Source organism: Hemicordylus capensis, chromosome 6, assembly GCF_027244095.1.
Source record: "Hemicordylus capensis ecotype Gifberg chromosome 6, rHemCap1.1.pri, whole genome shotgun sequence".
Taxonomy (NCBI): Eukaryota; Metazoa; Chordata; class Lepidosauria; order Squamata; family Cordylidae; genus Hemicordylus; species Hemicordylus capensis.
The window spans coordinates 104452752-104474603 of record NC_069662.1 but is presented as its reverse complement, the minus strand read 5'-3'; the positions used below and the strand labels follow the sequence as shown (position 1 = coordinate 104474603).

The window sequence follows — 21852 nt, the reverse complement described above, 5'->3', positions numbered from 1 at the left end:
GTTTTGTTTTGTTTTAAATGAATTTAGCATAGTTATTTATTATTTATTTTATATACCACCTGATTCCAAAGTCTGCTTTCTTCACAAAAAGAAACACAACAAAAGTAAAACAAGCCTTGGACAACAGCAGTCAGCAAAGCAAATGGAACACTCTCCATGCAGATTACGGGTGTCTGACATGCTGATACAGCCATATCAGCCACTGACTAGTCAAGAAAAGAGCAAGGCAGTCATATTGGCCAACATGCTCTGCAGCACAACACAAACAGTTCTGAACCATTCGTGCTGCTACAGGCTCCTAAGGCACCAGTGGCAGTCTTCCGCAAGAGTGCAAATACTTAAAATAGCACACCTACACTTTGGGGGTGACATATTATTTCCAATGTAGGTATTGCTCCCCAAATGCAGACATGCTACTTTTAAGTATTTGCACTGTAGTGCAAGACCACTGGTGGTGCTTTAAGAGCCCACAGTAGCACGGGTGGTTCAGAACTGCCCATGTTATGCTGAGGAACATAACAGCCACTAAATCAATCAATAAATTTCTGGACTCAAGCAAGAATGAGTGCTCAAAAAATCTATGACTACTCTCTCTCTTAACTGCAGGCAGCAGTAATAACATGTCAGCAAAACTTTCTTACCTGGATTCAAATGGGCCTTGTTTTGCTACTGGCCTAATCTTCTTACGAATAATGGGTAGGTTGGTGGTGTCAATTATTTTGGTTTCTCCGTTGCTGTACGAAAATTCCAGCGTACCGTTCCACTCCCCTTGTGCCTTACATACTATGGTATTGGTGGGATTATGCTTCACCTCTGCTGTAACCCTAAGTGATAAATGCTGAAGTTAATATGCAGGTTGTTGATACAAAGAGTAACTTTCATGCACTGTAGAAATTCCCACCACAAACTCAGAAAGGAAGGATAGCTTAGAGCAGAACTGCTCAACTTTGGCCCTCCTGTAGATGTTGGCCTACAACTCCCATAATCCCTGGCTATTGGCCATGATGGCTGGGGATTATGGGAGTTGTAGTCCAAAAACAGCTGGGGGGCAAAGTTGAGCAGGCCTCGCTTAGAACATTGCTTTCATGCAGGAAAGGATTTTTAAACACAAACACACACAACCTTACCCAACCATCTGTGATTCTACACTCGGTATGTTCGGATCAGCTATATGCTTTCCACCCCTCTACATTTTACAGCATCTGAACATTTAAGAACAAAATAAAAGAAGCAATCCTTCATGCAAACATATAATCAATACAGGAGAACCTCATTATAAGAGGAATCTATATCTGCGGTTTCTCATATTCACAGGTGTGTCTAACTGACACCCAGTTTCATTATCTGTGGTTAAGAAAGAGTTAAAACCCACATATCTGCAGTTCTGAGGGCCGGAAATTACCGTGAAGGTCATTTCTGGCTACCATTTTGTCAGTGGGAGCCATTTTCTGGCTCAGTTCAGCAATAATAAAAAATAATAATGTGGGGGGAGAGATCCATTATTTTGGGGACCATTGTGGGGGCATTGCTGGATGCCAGGAGACCCATGGAGCATGGTAGGGTACTTTATCTGACCCATTTTTGTTGGGGGGGTTAGAGATTTTTTGGTGTATGTTTTTGTCTGCTAACCTAACCCCTGCATTCCCATAGACTCAATGACTCGTTATCCACAGTAATATGCGGGAACAAAGCCCGCACAGATAATGAGGTCCACTTGTATCACAAGTCCAAAATTAGTCTTGGTATACATTTTTAGACACAACCCACGCACAGTTCCCTTTCCTGTCAATAGAGCTTATGCAGGGGAAATTCCCATTGGTTTGTGCCCCACATTACAATTTAACCTACCTCACCACACTGATCTAACATGGTCTAATGAAAAACAGCACTGGACTTGGATCTTTCCATTTCCACACACAGAGCGTTTGGGGCAAGTTGTGTGCCTCAGTTCTCCCATCTGTGAATCTGGAATAGTAGTGAGCTGCAGCACCGCAGGCTGTCGTGAAGGCAAACAGGCCAATGCTTGCATAGCACATTTTGTATCACGTTACTAGCAACTACAGAATTGAAAACAGAGACGCTCTCAGTACCTGTGAACTTTCCCGCCATAGAAAGGCTTGGTATGGAATGTGACTGTAGCAGAGTAGCCACTCTTGGCACAGTGAATATTGACTTTGCCTCCAAGCTCCACCCAAGGAATGGTCAGTATAGAGCGAGCATAGGCACAAGGCAGTGTGAACACATATTCTTCTTCATGTTCAGTTAGATAAAGAATGCCTATGGGTGTGGGGGGGGGAATAGAGAGCAAAACATTGATGAAACCCACACAACCATAAAGAATGTGCCATATTGCCAAAATTATTAAGCCAACTATGAGTGCAACTCAGCCAAACCTTAAGCACTTTAGAGCTGAGGTGGCCAGTAATTCGCCAACAAACTCTCTAGCAGGATAGCTATCTTTTATATTATCCTCCTGTGAAATATTAACATTCCACCAATTCTTTACAGTAAGTTGCATTTAGTTTATTTTCCTGGAGGACAGGAATGCAAAGATTGGCATTATAATAATGCATATTGATCAGGCTTTACCAAGAATAAAATAAATCCTTGCAACTGTCAAATTGCAGAATCCTTCTCGTCTAAGACAAATTGATTTAAAAGCCATGTAATCAAATAGATGTGACTGATGAACTGACTGAAGAGATTCAAACGTTTTTAAGAGAACGTCTTCTTCGTTATGAACCCCACCGCCCATTGAGATCATCAGGAGAGGTCCATCTGCATTTGCCACCAGCTCGTCTGGTGGCTACTCAGGGACGGGCCTTCTCCATTGCTGCCCCAAGGCTTTGGAATACACTCCCTAGTGAAATAAGAACCTCCCCTCTCTGACATCTTTTTAAAAGTCTCTAAAGACGCATTTCTTCACCCAGACTTTTAACTGATATTGTTTTGATTGTTTTAATGTTATTTTTAGAATATTGTTTTAAAAATCTAAATTGTTTTAAATTTCTTGCTTTTAAATTTTTTGTTTTTGTTTTTAATTAATGTTTTACTTTTAATCTTGTTGTAAACTGCCCAGAGATGTAAGTTTGGGCAGTGCAAAAATATGATAGATAGATAGATAGATAGATAGATAGATAGATAGATAGAGATAAAATAAACCACCTTTCAACTGAACTCTGGAGTAACCTTGCAAGTTTCAAAGTAATTCTTAGATATTCAAACCCAAAGAGGAGAGGACCAATAGATGGAATGAAGCTGCCTAACTTCTAAGCCCGTCCCCTTGATAGGTAACAAAAGCAAATCCCTTCCTCACCTCCTGCATGTGTTGAACTACAAAACGCTCAGATTACATCAAGGTCAGATGTCACCTATCTTGCATCTGCGATGCCCAATATGGCAAGTTGATACTATTGCCAGTAGCCTGGCAATCTACGCAACCAGGTTCTTTTAAGGCTAGCCAACACTGAATAGCCCCCATAATAAGAGATACTTGTACCTCATTCTTCACAACTTAGTTATCCAGAAATAAGTTTAACATTTTATTAAATGATCGATGACTTTACCTCAACACAAAAACACAGATTTTAACTGGCCTGGCTCCCAGGAAAGGCTGTTCAGTACTGAATCAGACAGTTCATTCAAGGACTCCAATTTCAACACCACCACCGTGCCTTAGGCATATCAGTCTTATGGTTACTGCTTATATAGGACAAAGCAAGCTCCCTTCAGTACACCCACCCTACAGAGTGCATTGAAATGGATTACAGTTTGCTTAATGTGATGTTTTCCTCCTGCTTTAAGCCCATTCTCGGAAAAACACATTTTCTGCAGACTGTATTGATGAAATATATAAATGCCATGCTAGAACTATGGAATCTAGGATGACTAGAAAACTGTTAAAATGAGTCAGGAATAAATACTCCCTTTGGATTCTCATTGCAAAAAAAAAAAAGGCAAAGGGGCAACCAGAAGTCTTGAACAGTTTCCTACTAAAGAGGACCCTCATTTCATCTCAAGTACTAAAAAGGCCAGTATTTGATCTCATGATTGAAGCCAAAACAAGAGACACATCGATTTTCAGAATAAAAATAACTGCAAAGCAGCATCCACAAAGACATGCATTACCTCGTGATGGAATTCTATCACATGAGTGTCAGGAATAGTTTTATAATTCTAAACCAAATGCTATTACACTGCCTACAGAAGACCCCAAGATGGAAACAGCTTTAAATCCATCCCTGAATCAAACTTTTACCAAGAGCAACGCTTATTATCACTCCCTTTATTAGAAAAAGCAGTACCAATGTGCTTGATGTCAAAGTGGAGTGGACACTTGAGGTATGCAGGACTGCCCTCCACCCAAAAAAAACCCCAACACCATCAGGGGCCAAGGGCTACATGCATGCACTACCCTCATGCTGCCAGTAAATACTGCTAACAGAGCTACTTGCACGGGTATAACCCTCAACCACCAGAATCAGGAGTTATGCTAAAGGCCACCTGCTTCCCTTCTATCATGGAGGTGAGCTTCCCAAAATTTCCTCCCACTAAAGATGTGGAGGGAATATCCTAATCAGGATCTTTTCACCGGCAAAGGCATTTCTCCCTCACTGGTGAAGTGCTTTGGAGGAAATGTGAGAATTTACTATGCATATGCTCACCACTGCATGCCAAGATTTAGGGAATCAGATGTTTAAAGGATCCCCCGGAGATGTCTAACCTAACCCACTTGCACTCCTGTTTCCAGTTCTAGAGGTAATTTGCATTGCACACTTTTACAGCCAAATGAGTTACATAAATAAAATGTTATAATGCACCTGTGCTATGTGACATATCATGAGAATTTAGTAAAGCACAACAGCGAACTCAATTGTCCGCACATTTTTGAACTGAAGATTTTCTATTGTATATTAAAAGACAATAAGTTAAGTGACATATCAAACTAATTTTATTTTCAGTTATACTGCATTGTTCTAGTTTTTACTGATCTTACTGGACATGCATCTTAGTAGGTTAAGTGTGAACTTGAAGTAACAAAAGCAATTAATTTTTTTAAGAACACATATCCATGTAATCCTTTTACCCACTGAGCATATAGAGCAAACACACTAACTGAACACCACTACAGACCATAGATCACTATTGAACAGCCAGAACATTTTCCCTTTTCTGACCATCTTGTTTGACTTATTCTTCTAACGTGTTATATAAGGAACAGGTCTATTATTTTTATTTTTGTGTCAAGAGGTTGCTTTGCTAGTACTGCTCCTGATACATTTGGGAGGGGATGTGGTGGGTTTTTTTCTTCTTTCTTGTTGTATTTATTTTATATCCAAAATTACATTTGCTCAGCAAGCATACAATGACGTATAAATATGTCTTGTGGTGCATCTTACCTTCACCTACCATAGAAACACCTATAGACATTCCCATGAACTTGCTTTTGGTCCACACGTGTACGTTTGCACACACTTTCTTCTCCTTGCACTCACAGTAAAAGCAAGATACTGGTGGGTGATGGGATACTTGTTCGGCCACAAACCTTAGCTTGTAGCACTCAGATGGATTCTGCCCAATCCCTTTCTTTTTAATACTGGGAGATGAAGAGGCACTGTTAGTTCTGAATGGTTTCACTTTGTCTTTAGGCACATCCCAAGAGCAATGGAAGGTTTCTCCAATAATTGGATTATAGGGTTTCTTGGCAACAGCTCCTTTTCGGCCTTCGTGAAAGGCTGTTAAGTAATATTCCACAAAGTAAATTATTCTTTCCTCCGGAGTGGTTCCAGCTGCAACTGACAAAAATAGATCTGGATGGGCTAAGAAGTTTGCATACATTTCAAGCAGGGACCTCTTCTCCAGAATAAAGGTTGGAAGTACTACCTGTATTGAAAGCAGAAAAAAGGCAAATACCAGTTTTCATGACTGTACATGAGGAACCGCAAACAGTTAAGAGGACTGCAATACTAACTGAGCCAAAATCAACCTTTTTTTCCTAGTGCTGCCAGAGGGTTCCTCTCAGGAGTTAAAGTGTAAATAATGAATGAGGGCAGAACTTGCTGCCTTGGTCATTTGTACAAACCACTCTATTTCGCCAGTGTCCTCAATGGCCCTGCAAGTAACAAGGTCATGCTATTCAAACAGCAAGGGCTCTTCCATTGTCTCGCTCTGCTTAGCTAATAAGTGGGCCAATTGTTCACTGACAGTATTCATTGTTTTACAGAAAGTGGCACACCAGCCTGGTTCAAGTTAATTGACTTCTACTAAGCAAGCTGCCAACTCTGGAAGTTGGCAGGCTTGATGAGGCACACCAAGAATTTTGGATCTGGTCCCCAAGATTACTACCACATTTTAATCAAAGTGTGACTAAAATGTTGCCCAATAGTTTTGCTCATAAGAAAAGTAAAATGAATTTTGTCATTCCTGAGAGCACAGCATTCCACATTCATGACATTTCAGCATTTCTCCATAACTGTAATGGAGACATATGCTCCATAACTGTAAAGCCCTTACTACTAGCTAGCATTGACTTTATTATAGAGCCTAATCATCTGTGTGTTTGGGGAAGGTGAGTTAAGTGGCAAATATATATCACACACTGGCGCCCAGATCAGTCTAGGGAACAGTGACCCAGGCATAGAGAAGCTGGCCATTCCTCATTTATGGGAAGGCAACCTAATGTTCAGTACTGTTGCATAAAGGAACAGATCTTGGTCATTCAACTCATCCTTCCCTCTTACAGTACTTCTTCTATCCCACTGAACTGAAAAGGAGTTTTCCACTTCTCAGTTTTTGTTCCCATCCAAATTCTCATTTTGGCAGGTGCGTACTGGTTGACCGGGTCTGCTAGAATTTTTTGATCAGTTAAACACAGCACAACCCAAGACTATGTGATCACTAAGGAATTCCCTACTGTACAATATACAAAAAAGCAGTCTGGCCAAGTTAGAGTGGGTACAAACAGGAAGAGAATAAACCTCCTTTATTTTTAGGTTCTCCAGCCAGATGTAACTTGGCAAAAAGAATATCTGCACATCTACAGCATCCATTTCTGCTTCATAGATTGTTGGTATTTGACAAGGCTCCTGCTGGACATCATTTCACCTGCTGGGTGGAGAATAGCACATATGTAGCAGCTCTGGAATAAAATCCAACTTTGCCCCAACTGACACATGTGTGACTGATGATGCTGTTGGCCAAACTAATCATATCTATTAATAAAAATGGCAGCTACCAGTAATTAATAGCTGTAGCTCTAAGAATACTTTTTACACTGAAAATGCTAAAGCATGAGGTGGTGTGAAAAAGTCTGTTCCACGCCAGCTTGTTCAAAGTGGATGAAGATCTTCTACTACCCGTGTGCTAATCTAATCTAATGTAGCGCTGACTCTCCTACTTGGTGATAATCGATTTGGGAAACTACCACTGCAATAAAAATCCTTTAGGAGGAAGCTCAGCAACATACCTCTCTAACACCTGTGCAACTCTAAATGCTAATGCCGACTCGCAGGGGAAACTTAATCAAGTCTGTAGGTACTCAGAGGCCACCATCAACATTTTACTATGAACCAGCATTCACAACAGAGGGGAAATATACTATGCCTAGAAGAGTGTATATGTTTTATGTAATGAGCAAGTCCTTCCAGAGAAAAATATCATCAAGTTTTCTTTAGAAGACTTCTCTGACCAAGTTTGCATCCATGTTGCAATTTAAAGTTTAATAAGGAAAAGGCCCTGGGATAGCTGCTACAAGCATTCAGACTACATAAAGAGATTATATAAATATGGCATCTCTTCTGTTAATAGCTAAATGCTGCACACCACAAAGAAATAGCAAGTTACACAGAGGTAATGCCTTTAGGAGAAAAATTAAGAGCAGTCACAACACACAAGTGACTTAACTTTTCATTGGTATACAAGATAAGGCAGGGAAGGAAGAAAAAGTCAAGGATAAGGCAAGGAAGGAAGAAAAGGTCATTGTTCAGAATAAAACACGTTAACAACTGTATGATGAACGTATTGGGAATTTTTGAGGGTGGGGAGGACAACTCAGTAGGCACAGCAACACCAGCCAAAGGTTTGGAAGACCAAGATATACTCCACCTACCCTGCAAGATGGTTGTTAGTAGTTGTACCGCCATCAGATTAGCAACCACAGTAGACTGGTCGCCTTTCACCTTTTTTCAGCAGACAACCCCCTCCCCCTTGGCTAGCAACTGAGACCATCAGAGGGGAGAGAAGCTAATGCCCAGCAGCCTTCTATCATGCTTGGACCCAGCTCAAGCTGAAAATCGTCTTCCCCGCCCCCCCCCCCGCCCCAGCAGTAATTGCTTTGTGTTTTCATTGTTGCTTGTATTGGATTTCAAAACTATGAGCCACTTTTCAGCCAAAAAAGTGGAATAAAAATATTGGACAGCATCCATACTAAAGTATGACTAAGCACCATTGAGATCAGTGAGGCAAGTTAGTCATGAATAACTAAAATCCCATCCATTTCAATGGGCCTTAGTCATGACTAGCTAGGGTGGATGCTGCCCAATATTTATAAAAATACAGGTTTTCATACCTGCCAAAATCTGAAACAAAAACAAAGAGATGGGGGAACATGTATTAAATTAAGCAAACAGCATCACGGAAGTGCAATTACAAACAGCAAATAGCAACACTCTTAAAGCGTAATTACAAAGCAAGCCACCATATCCCTTACGACTGCCATCTAGTCTCAGCAGTTCTTGTCAGAGAACTGGGACAAGTAACTAGAGAGTACCAAGGACTAGTAACACTCTTTTTCTTGGATACATGCCAAACCTGAGAATTCAAAAACGAAATCCTAAAATCCAAATAGCTTCCATAGGCATTTTCTTCTTAGAGTTGGCTGCCACTTCTCCTACTCCTTCTTCTGACATTGTGGGGACAGAGGAAGACAATTCTTCCTAAGAACACTACTTGCTAGTCAAGGGACCCATTCCTGAAAAGGTTATATCTGGCCATACTAATGCAAGACTTCATTGCATCACATGGGGATTATTACAACACACTTTGCATGGGGCTGCTTTTGAAAAGTGTTTGGAAACTGCAGCTGATCCAAAATGCAATGGCCAGACTGCTAAACAGAGCCAACTTCCAAGAGCATAACACTCCAAACAGCTTCCAGTTCATTTCTGGGCTGGGCTCAAAGTGCTGAGTTTGACCTTTGATGTCCCATATACCTTGGGACTGGGATCACTTACTCCTGCATGAGCCTATCTGTTTATGAAGATCTTCAAAGACCATTCTCTGCATCCACCAAGATCTGAGATGTGTTTGGTTGGGACATGAGCAAGGACCTTCTCAGTAGTCATGCCTCAAATACGGACTACTTTGCCTCAGGAGCCTCATCTCACCTTCTCTCTCCATCTATCAGCAAGACAACAAACCCTTGAATTCCTTTTTAAGCAGGTGTTCCAACTATAGAATATTTTTCTCTCTGCTAGAAGTGTTATAACTGATTTTATTTGTATCTCTTGTTTTATCATTGTTTTAATGATTTGATGGTGGGTGCTTGTTGGTCTTTTTGGTGAGACACTTTGAAGAAAGAGATAGAAAGGTAGGATACATATCCCTTAAATAAAATAGTATTTGCTACTGTTAGATTGGTATACTATAGATTGGTATACTATTACTTGTTCAGTGGTCAATGACCATAATAAAAAGTCTATCTTCCTTAAACAAAAACACACAAAAGGGCTCAGCGGCACAGAGAGGCCATGTGTTGAAGGAGAACTAACATGCACCTGTGCCTCCTTCCCTTACCTACTTCATTTCTCATTACCTAAGCTTTTATTTCACCTGACTCTGTGGGAGGGATATAAATGAGTAGTCTTTATATAACATGTATAAATGAGAGATGCTCTGCTTTGCTCTCAAAGAGCAATAGCAACACTAATGAACCTTAAAAAGTTAATGATTGACTCCAGGTAAAGAAGCTTCCAACAACTTTTCAAACATGAAAACAAGACACATTGAATTGGATCCAAAGGTTCCCTTCCTCTGACAAGAGGTGGTGGCTCCCTCCAATGGAAGGAATCCTATCCAAGGGAGAGAACCTTTGGATCCAACCCACTGAGAAGTTTACATAATAAAATATCTATTACTTATTTTAATAAAGTGTTAAACAAGTCAGGTTTGATGAACTAAAATCAGGAAACATCCCCTCTCCTGTGCATGACCCTTTAAGATAGCAATAACCTTCTTCTCTTTTCCCTTCTCCCCAAGCAACACCTGAGGGGGATACAATGAAAAGAACAGAATGAAGGAAAACAGTTCTCTCATCTGTGCACATCTTGACTGTGGTCAGATATCACATGAATACACAATAGCTAAGCACCCCTCCCTCCTGTTTCAAACCTTAAATTGGTGGAACTAACTGAAAGGAAGTTATTCATCAACTTGTCTAGCTGATACAACAGCCAGCAAGGGTCCACAATTCTGTTTGGGCTGGGTAGCCAACAAGTATTTCAACAAGCTAGGGGAAATATACCAAGACTATTTCTGAAGATATGCAGAATGCCTTTCCATTTCACTGATCAAGTACAGCCTACTGTCCCTATGTTCCTGAATTAAAGGAGAAGGGTTTATAGTATATCATGTATAATTAGAGAACATAGGCTTCTATGCCCCAAAACAGAGTCTTAATTCCTCCCCAATGCCCAAGCAGCTCTTCACAAAAAAATGCCCCCACCGCCTCAACAAGCCTTCAGTTCTCTTGCAGTAGGCAGCCTCTGTATTCTTTGCATGCACTCCAACACTACACGTGCAAGAGGAAAGAGCAGGAGCTGGGACAAGGACAGGAAGGGGATCTTGCCAAGGTGGAGATGCAGAGGAGAGCAACAGATGAAGGCCTGCTTGGAGCCAGAACTGAAGAAAACTGAGGGAAGTAAAGAGGACATTTTAAAATGCTACAGCCAGATCCTGCTCAGCAGTCAGTTAACTGAAGAATTGTGAGAACATGGCAGGAGTAACAGGGAGTGCTCTGGCAATCTGGTTAAGTGACTATGGCAAGTTGAAGTTGGTTGGTTGTTCAAAGGGGGCACAATACCATGGCTGGAGACTGTACATTAATTTTGATTCCCAAAGTAAAAAATCTTGGCTGCCATGGCAACTGTATTGGTGACAAAAGTTCTCTAAAATCAAATCTGGGGGTAAGTATGGGAATATTGGTGAGGTCTTGTTTCAAAGGGCATACCATATGGATTGTCCTGTGGTCCAGATCATCTCAGATTTATGCAAAACAGAAGACTCAAGAACTTCAACATCTTTACAACATCTGGATTTATTTTTCATTAACAGGACCTAACTCACACTGCAAGTCCCACTACACATGGAAAGTGGTGTAGCCACATGGCAACATCCATCCATCACACCACCGAAAACGGGGGGGGGGAGGAGTGGAGATGTAGAAGCATCAGCTCCTTCCCACATTGGCAAAGCTCCTCCTACTCATCCACTCGGTTACATACTTGGATATACAGCAAGCAAATTCTCTAAGACTGATCTACTCTGTGGAAACTGGTGTTATGTAAGGGAGCTAGGGATTCTGTAGAAAGTTCTCAGCACCATCAATTCCCACAGATTTTCTTTGGAGGAGGCTATGGCATATCAGACTGATGGAAATGCAAATCTTCATCTAAAGTTCTAGCCTATGAGAATGACAACTGTTTCCTTCCTTGGACCCAGGTTTCCTACCAGAATAAAGAAGCAAAACAGACAATTTCATTCAACCTGGACACGTTTAGAAAAAGAAGAGCCCCAGAAGCATACTGTAAAATCAACAATAGTGGCCAACATGGGCTTCAATACCTGCACCACAGCATTCATTGATGTACAGATAGGGATGGCTCTGGTTTGCCTATTTTGCATATATTATATATCTGGTATGTGCATGTGTATGCATGCGCGTGCACGCACACACACGTCCAAACACAAAAAATGAATCCGAATAGATAAGAAAAATTCATGTATAAAGAATATGAAATTTCAAACTTCCCAAAACAAAATCAGAACTATTAAGAGCACATCTTCCATAGTTACCAAGAACAATGTTCTTCTAAACATTTCACTTTGCCCTGCCAAACTCATTCCAGCATCATTGGCTAACCCATTCCAACTGAAGAGTCCTTCATAGTGTCTCTAAATGCACAAATACATTATTTAGCAGCATTCTATTCCATTGTTGACAGTACATTCAATTCATGGGGAACACACACATTTCATCAGTTCTAACTGTCCTTTATATTTCTTTCATTCTATGAGGTCAGACCATTTTCTTTTCATGCATTATTCAGGAAAGCACTCTCAACATCAGTGTATTAGGTTTCTGTACCAATCAAAGTCAACTGTTTTCTGACCTTCCTATGTTCAGGAAAATGACACACTCAAGGTAAGAGACCTGTATGAGAGCTTTTTGCAATGCCCCTACAAGAAATATTCATCACAAGGCGCACATTAAATACTAACCTGTTCATTCTGTCCAGTATTAACATAAAGGCATGGACTTTTTTTAGCATTATCAGCTGCATGTCAGCACCATAGCTGAAGTGCAGTCTTCTGGCAAAACACTTTACAATTTAAATATATTCAAACTTCTTAGAGTGACTTCCAAGGAGAGAGGGAAAAAGAGTCACCCCAATTAGTGATTAAGATGAGAACATGCACATCTACTCCTAACACATCATTCCTTAATCATGTGGGGGAAGGCTCATGTAAATCGTCCCTCTACATGCACTCTAAATACTACTATAAAGTAGTACTTGGACCAGCTGTAGAGGAGCAGTTTGGATGAACTGCACCCACATATGATTAACAGTGTTCTTGGGAGCAGGGCAGAATGTGTATGCTCATCGTGTCTTCATGTAAAAGCATAACTGGTCAGAAAGTATCATCCAAACTGGCATGGCTTTGAAAACTGACTTTTGGCACTAACTCAACCAAATCTGTATTCTACAACCCCTCCCAGGTTAGGGAGTTTCATCAATATTGCTTTATTTTCCATTTTGAATTCCAAGTGCTCAGGTTTCTTAATAACCCACTTTTTAACTGCATTCATTTGCTTATGGATTTGAACCTTCTGCCCCTGCATATGTGCTTTCATGTGCTGTGCATTACTGGTAATTAGATATCCGAATATTATAGGAAAGACTGAAGTACCCTCAAATGCCTAAAGAGCTAAAAGGAAATATTACAGTCTATGTAGGAAAGGTTGCAGCTCTTTATTAGCATTAGGTTTTACTGGATATTAATTAGTGACCTTTCTAAGGATGCAAGGCTAGAAGATTGATGAAAAGTCTCTGCTTGGCCCTGGTTTCCCTACATATATGTCCTATACATCTCTCTGTGGTTTTATGAACAGAGTGTTTACACTCCAGTTTATTTTTCTCAGTGAATTTTCCTCTGTTTTAGAATAGGATAGCTGTCACTGGCAAAGGCCAGAGGTAAAAGAACAGCACTGCTGATGATGCTGAGGTCACCCACACTTCATTTTAGCAACTGGATTCTCTTGGATTCTGCCCAAGAACAGGCTGAAGACATCAAAAATATAGTTCTTGATTTGAAAACTACCAGTCAAAGGAAGCAGTGAAAGTGTTCGTAATATTAATGAGCTGAAGCCTGAAAACCTCCCACAAAGAGCTCACTGTTTAGTCAAGTGGATCCAATTCTTTACAGATGTGAGGCAAGACTATAAAAAAAAACAGAAGTAAACATCCTCATAGCAGATTTTGCTAGCAGAATGGCATTGAAAAGATGACAAAAATAACAGATTCAATTTAACATCACATAACTTTTAAACAAAACTCTTTTTTTTGGCGTGCACACTACATACCCTGGTTAGGTCCATTCCAAGCTTGAGTTGTGAGATGAGATGAAGAATTATACTACGCTGATCATCCATGACACCTAAATCCTCCTCTTCGGTATCTTCGGTATCTGTCATCTCATCTTCAACCAGGATCAATTCACGAGCTGAACGCTAAAGAAAATATAACTGAGCGTCATCAGGATATTCAGGCTTGAAGTCAGAGAAGCTTAATTATAGAGCTCTCTAAAACACACTGGGAAGATTAATTTCCAAATATTCACTCAAGGTTGCTAGCAGACAATAACAAGCACCGGTTGGTTACAAACAAGAATCTCCACTGTGTTGGAAAATGTGTACAAGCCATATCAAGAGTCCTTAGAATGAATCTAAATGTTTCCTATAAAACCACCACAGACAGTTCTAAGTGAGATAGTCATCTTATTCTTTGAAAATATGAATAGTTGAAAATTGACGTTGGGTTTGCTCTTGATAAACAGGTCTGCAAAATAATCATTTGGAGAAGGGATACATCCACATCCAGTTTCCTAAATTTTAAAATCAGATTTTTTTGTAAAAGTAAAAATAAAAGGTTTCATTCGCTGTGTTAAGAGTATAGCTATGCCAAGAACAAGGCTGTGACATTTTAGGAATTCCACACTATTTTGCCTTTTGCTATTGTTTATAAAAGATTATATCAACATTGTACATCTGTGCATTTTTCAGGCACACTGGCTAATATTTCAGAGAACTGTATTTACTCTCTAAAAAGAAAGGGGAAACATAACATTTCATATCAAATGCCTTCCCCCCCCCATCTGGACAGTTTATTTGAAAATAATTGAGTTCACTTTGACAAATTTGCAACGCATAGCACATGCTTACAAATATTGTGTAAGGATCTTAAAGGAATGAATTATTTGGTTAGTTTTCCTGCCTCTTATTTGGAGAGTGGGAGTACTTGTTCCTGAAGACGTTACAACCTGACTACTCACATTTCATTTCTCGTGTTTGTATTGCTGCCTGGATATAACCAAGCACCATGGGAAATTTCATTTGATAAAAGCACAGCAATAGTACCATAGCAATAAATGTTCTTATAAACTTCAACCAATCCATTTTAAGTAGCCATTTAAGGGACTCAGACAGGACAGAACAGAACAGAGCATTTATGTTTCTGGTGAAAAGGCAATAAGCAAAACATTATTCTGTTTTTAAAGGGGATTAAATTATTTTTCCCCCTCCAAAAAAAAGGTTATTTATTGGTATTTAAGAGCTTTCCAGTAGGGCATGAAGGGAGGGGGGTGTTTTGTCTACATTCTACCCAGTTCGGCACTGTTACATAAGTATGCTCCAGTTACATGGAATAAATGCATTTCTATCAAATCTGAATGTAAATAGATCAGCTATCATCCAAAATGTAAAGTTGCTTTAAAATATGCTTTAACCCCACCTCAAACTGTTTTATCTTTCTTGTGGGACAATGGCACCAGATAACTGCAAAGCTGCAGTGTTGCCTGCCTGACAGCACCATGTCAACCATACAACATGAGCCATAGCTAGATAGCTTTGAGAGCGTAAAATGACCACTTCCCCCTCCTCCCGAAACACCATGCAGGATAACCTGTTCTTACATACAATGTTTTCTTTACTCGTTACTTAAAATAAGCAGCTTCAATTTTAACATGAGTACATTACAAAAAGCAAACTGCACACCATCTAATTCAATAACCTTATAGTAGCTGCACAGTATCAAATCCCAAAGTTCTGTATAATTCACAGAGTTTAATTTGATGGGGTGGGGGGGAAAGAGATGAGACCCTACGAGTAGCTTCAGAACTTACAGGAGAGGTTTCTACAGCAGGCTTGCTTTTCATCCAGCTCGACCTCATTGACTGTTCTGGACTATGTAACAGCACTGCTGTTTTCAGTTGCTGCTGCTGCTAACTCCCTTAGTAGCAGACAAGCTGGAGCTAGGAATTAGTACTACCAGGAAAAGTCAAGAGAACCTTCCCTCCTGGCTCTGCCCCCACCTCCTTTTTTTAATTTCCAGTGGATCTGAAAAACATGATGTCAATTCAGCATGAATCTGCTGCCTACACTTCTAGTCACATGACCCTGGATCAGTGAGCTTAGCTACAAATTGCTTGCAACTGGAGACCATGCTGCTGTTGTGCATCCCCAGCCCACCCCCACCCCCACCCTCGATGCACACACACTAGCATTAGAGAGCGTTCTGCACTGAAAACAGAAACAGATCTTGGCTTATCGCATGTTAGGAACTTGCTCTCCAACTATGGAGGACTTTTTCTTTTCTTTTTTGTAAGACAGCTTAAAGATCCCAAGTGCCGTGAGGGCATCCCACACTCCTGGCTTATCAGAAGAAGTTTGCAACTTTCTAATAAGGTCATTAGAATACTGTTTGTAGTCCTCAAGCATGGTGGCTGGCATCCTAATGAAGCGCATGTGCTTCGAGCACCTGTGGGCATGCACCATGAGGACCTGCGCTATTCTCCTCTAGCACACACACTGCTGCAGAAGAGGGTTTCAAGCTCAGAGTACTCCCTCTGCTCCCGAACCAGTGTGTTGGGAACATGCTGCTCCACTAGCCTGGGCTTGTGGCTGGTATGTACGTGCACACACTCACTCACGTGCAATTAAAAACTTTAGTTTAACTTAATTCAACTATCAACCAGTAGTTCCATGAAGAAAATAACCGAGGGTCTTCCACAACATTACTTGTTGCCAACATATGCCCCGAGAAACTCTTGAAATACAGCCCTGTACAAGCAGGCCTACATAAACTGTGACCCCCCGAGTCTCAGTAAGTTTCCTGGTTTGGTTACCTGGCAACAGAGGGGTTGTCAAGCACTTGGCAAGCCATAATAGCATGGCAGATGGGTCGCATTTGGCTTGGTGGGTCATAAGTTGTGAAGGTCTTACACAGAGCTAATCTCTTATACATCATCATCTCTCAAAATGGCTTGTTAGTTCGTTTTATATTCTGATTAATATGCTTAGAAGTTGTTCCAGAGAGCTGAAATTTTATGAAAACGCATCTAGAAATAAAGCATCGTTCCTTCCAATAGCAAAATCAGGCAGTTCAGTGTTTATCAGTTTGACAATGAAAAAACCTGATTTCTACATACTTGGGGACTCCACAGACATATAGAAGCTTAAAGTTTGTCTCTTAATTTGCAAACACCAAAACGGTGTGAGCTTTTAGGATCTTATGGAATACCAAGTACATACAGCAGTTAAAATACAGAATGCAAGAGTGTCAGTTTAAGGGGAGCAGGGAGGGAAGATAAAGGAAAACAGAGGATGGGGAGAAGAGCTGCTCATACTCCCCCACCCCCGCATACTCTATTTTGGGGGAGGGAATTGCGGTCATAGGAACATAGGAAACTGCCATATACCGAGTCAAACCATTGGTCTATCTAGCTCAGTATTGTCTTCACAGACTGGCAGCGGCTTCTCCAAGGTTGCAGGCAGGAATCTCTCTCAGCCCTAACGTACTGTATGCTTTGGTAGTTTGTTGGTTCAATAAAAAAAATCTTGTCCTATTAAAAAAAAATAAAAATCTTGTCCTATCGTGGAGAAGCCAGGGAGGGAACTTGGAACCATCTGCTGTTCCCAGAGCGGCTCCATCTCCTCAGGGGAATAACTCACACATCAAGTCTCCCATTCAGATGCAACCAGGGCAGACCCTGCTTAGTTATGGGGACAAGTCATGCTTGCTACCACAAGACCAGCTCTCCTCTCCAAAGATCAGGGATATGAATACTGTGAGACTGAAATACAGGGATGTTTTAGGAGGGAGAAAGGAGGAAAGAAAAGGACATCTTTCTCCTTTCCCACTCTCCAGGGTGAAAACACACACACACACCACTATATAATGAAATGTTCAAGCTTGGATCTGGCAGCTTACCACAAACCTGACCCTCTAGTCCACCTCCACACAGTAAGGCAGTAGAAGGCCCAAAGGCAAGGAGAAAGAATGCATCCTTTTCTCCTTCCCCTCTCCAGAAGCTACCCCCTTTCAAGCCCTGAGCAGCATTCCAAGGCTCTTGTTCTAGGCTAGCTGAAGCCCTGAAGCCCTGGTTCTGCTTGTCTATATCTATTCTTATATGATGTGGACATATATCACGACAAAAGGCTGGGATTTAAACCCCCTTCTCCAATACGCATAGAGTAAGTATGTTCATGCAAACACAGGGAAAGGACAATTTTTCTTTCACGTGGCAACCCTCATGAGATGCAACTCCAACAAGCCTTGATGGAGTTTTTAGGGAGACACAGGGGGCATTGCTGGTGGAAGGGGGAGCAGAAAAGCCTCTGATCATGAGCAAACCACCCCCACACCCTTTTAGATCCGAACTGGTGCTCTAAACACATGTGCCAGTAGGGATGATGTCTGAAATGGTGCAAAGTAAACTACAGTCACCCCTTGCCAACCGCGAGGGTTCCGTTCCTGGAAAACCTTGTGGTTGGTGAATTTGCAATAGATGGGCAATAGGAAAGCATTGGAAACAGAGAGTTAAATTGCCAAACCGCAGATACTCAGGTTGCAGTTGGCGAGACCGGTGACAATGTGCCAGTCACAGATACTCAAATCCGCAATTGGGAAACCCATGGCTGTAATTGCTTAAGAATTTTATACTACCAAAAGCATATCATGCAATCATATGACTTTGAATTAAGTATGGAATTTTCAGATGTCTGAAGAAATGAAGGAAACATGTCATGAATTCACACTTAAGAATTACACTTAGATAAAAGTGACTAGGAAAACACACTTTGTGCTAGAAGTAACTAGAACAGTGGTTCTTAATGTGGGGTCTGCCAGATTCAGTTGCTGAACTATGGCTCCCAGCATCTCCAAACAAAATGTATTGTGGCTGGGGATGCTGGGAGTTGTAGTTCAGGTATATCTGGTGGATGCCACGTTAAGAACCACGAACTAGAACATGTATTTTGTGCCAAAAATACTGCCAGAAGCATTCTGACAACAAATCCTACATTTTACAATTGGCAGTGCCACAAGCATTAAAATCTAGAGATCAGTTCTTTTAAAAAGCAAGTCATAAGAACCTAAGCAAAGCCTTGCTGGATCAGGCCCAAGGCCCATCCAGTCCAGTAGCCTGCTTCACACAGTAGTCAACCAGGTGCATCTGGGAAGCCCATAGGTGGATGAAAGAGGGCAATACCTCTCCCATTGGTGTTTCCTAGCACCTGGTATTCATATAGAGCAATCCAGGCTAGTAGCCATTGATAGCCCTATCCTCCATGAGTTAGAGAATTGGCTTAGAATTGTAACCAGCTATTGCCAGAGGGCTTTTTTGTTCCACAAAACAAAAATAAGAAATTATTTTAAACACAAAAAAATTGTAATCACGCAAACTTCTAATGTTTGTGGTAAAAATGAAATGCATGTGGTATATATACTGTTGTATGTCACCTTAAGTGGCACAGCAGGGAAATGCTTGACTAGCAAACAGAAGCTTGCCGGTTCGAATCCGTGCTAGTACTATATTGGGCAGCAGTGACATAGGAAGATGCTGAAAGGCATCATCTCATACTGCACAGGAGGAGGCAATGGTAAACCTCTCCCATATTCTACCAAAAGAAAACCGCAGGACTCTGTGGGAGCCAGGAGTCGAAATCGACTTGACGGCACACTTTACTTTTACTTTACATTAATGTAATTGCACATTATCTCAAATGGAGAATAGTTCTTATCCAAATGGATCTTTAAATTTAAAAAAGGACTATTCAACAGTCTATATATAACCAGATTTCAGAAACTTGCCTATACAGTCATCATATTAAGTTCGATGCATCAACTTAAGCTGAATTAGCTAACACCATCTTCCAATGCACAACACAGATAAACATGACAAATGCTGTACTGATGTATACAAAAACTTGGCAACAACAATCAGTATAATGTCACCTTTTCCAAAGGACAGTAAGTGACTGATCAATTATTATGCACTATAGGGGAAAAACTGATGGCTCTAATGCATCCTGTCCTTGTTCATCCACAACATTTAGCCAATATGACCTACTGGGCGGTCAAAGCACATGGTCAAAGGTTGCATATTACTAAAAAAGAAATCCCACTAAGATGCTCTTACAACCAAGTATGAGACACGGAAATACCCCAGAGGCAGTTTTAAGGGTCAAACTAGATAGTACTTTAAGCAGATGATTATGAAGCCCTTGAATGCATTACATAGTTTAACAGCATACCTTGCTCTGTAATGATTACAAGCAAACCCCTCTTCTATGGTTCAAACTAGGCATTACTTGAAGTATGGGATTGAGGAGAGTGTGCCGATCTTCCTTATTCAGTAAACAGCACTGCATTGGGAAAGGGGGGCAAGGATCAGGACCATGGCATGGATGGAGACAGAAGTTTCTCTCTGCCCTCAGCCATGATATCAGTCCAAATTGGGGCCACCACAACTGCTATTTGGTTTAGGAAAAAGAGTTCTAATTTGTGCCAATAGGATTTTCCCCTCCAGGGCAAATAACAGCTGTGGGGGGGGGGAGCTTCCACAATGATATGTCTCATTGTGCATATGTACAAATACAGCAAATATCTATATACTACTTTTCAACAAAAGTTCCTAAAGACCATCTTTACTTCTGTGTCCCATCTATCACATCGGCCAAGAATACTATTTTGTTGATATTATCGATATGCTGAGCGCAAGTGAAGGCATACAGAAAGGTATATTGGCAGCTGTGTAACTATATTTCTTTGCCTTATGTGCTCAAAGCTGATCTTCCAGAGTTTACAAGATGTTTTCCAAAACTCCACACATTATTATAGCAAGTGGGCTGAGTACTTCCTAATGGGGTTCACAAGAAAATTAGTACCCCTCCACAAGGGCGTATGAGGAGTGAACAAAGAAAAGCTGGGTTTCTCCCTTTCTTAGCCACTCAATCCTATCAATTTGCCCAACACAGTGCACTGTTCTCTTTTCCTCCTCATGAAAGCACAAGATACAAGTTGCCTTTATCCAACATCTTCTGCATGATTAGCAGGACACAACTAACTTCTGCCTATGGATGTCAAGGGTAGGTCTCCAGGAACCACTCTATGAACCATCACAGACAGTGAACAGGCCTACTTTGACCCAAACACCTTTAAAAATAATCAACAGAGGCTGACCTCCAGAGCAGCCAAATCAGGATGTAGCAGAGTGGCATCCGGTGAAGACAGGCTGCTCGGAGCTCAGCCAGAACATTGTGGAGCAACAAAGCACAAGTGTGGCAGAGTGATTTTTCCTGCTCTCCCGTGACTATAATTGCTCTTTACTTTCAAAAATATGCCCCCAAGAGTTGAAGAGAAAGAGAACTTACAGGGACAGCAGTGAAAATAGCTCCTCCCCATATCCCCATGTGCATATTCTGCAACATTGTGGCTAAGCTCAAAACAGTCAGTCTCTGCTGGACGCAGCTCCGCTACATCCCAATTTGGCTACCCGGGATGTGAGCCAAAAACTTTACTGTTCATTTGCTGAAAAGTGGGTTAGCAAGTCAAAGAATACAGGAATGAACATGGACAAGATCCCCGTGACAGCAGCACCAGTGGGTGGTGCTGGTGGTGGTGTTAACAGCTTTAAGCAGCATAGCATTGTCTCATGCACTATCAAAACAGAAAAAGTTAGGATTAGCAGCTTGCTATTGTGAAAGCCTTAGCCCACTCTTGCTGCACAGTATATCAAAAACAACTTTTTAGACGGGCCAACTTTAGCCTTTTGTGGTCTATGTTTTTGTGGGATTTATTTTTACCAGGATCCCTGTGACCAACTAGGAACATAGGAAGCTACCATATACCAAGTCAGACCATTGGTCTATCTAGCTCAGTATTGTCTACACAGACTAGCAGTGGCTTCTCCAAGGTTGCAGGCAGGAGTCTCTCTCAGCCTAATCTTGGAGATGCACTACTACAGAGAGGGAACTTAGAACCTAGATGCTCTTCCCAGAGTGGCTCCATCCCACAAGGG

At 41.1% G+C, this 21852-nt stretch overlaps 1 protein-coding gene across 2 annotated transcripts in view; it reads right to left on the bottom strand.

The window, feature by feature from the left end:
- Positions 1 to 21852, bottom strand: part of OSBPL10 (oxysterol binding protein like 10) — a 121261-nt gene that overhangs the window by 7090 nt on the left and 92319 nt on the right. For both annotated transcript variants that reach the window (XM_053260203.1, XM_053260204.1), the window contains exons 7-10: positions 13859 to 14005; positions 5400 to 5883; positions 2091 to 2277; positions 642 to 824 (exon numbers count right to left, since the gene is read on the bottom strand). In XM_053260203.1, coding sequence (XP_053116178.1) covers positions 642 to 824; positions 2091 to 2277; positions 5400 to 5883; positions 13859 to 14005 — 1001 coding nt within the window. The remainder of the gene's footprint in view (positions 1 to 641; positions 825 to 2090; positions 2278 to 5399; positions 5884 to 13858; positions 14006 to 21852) is intronic.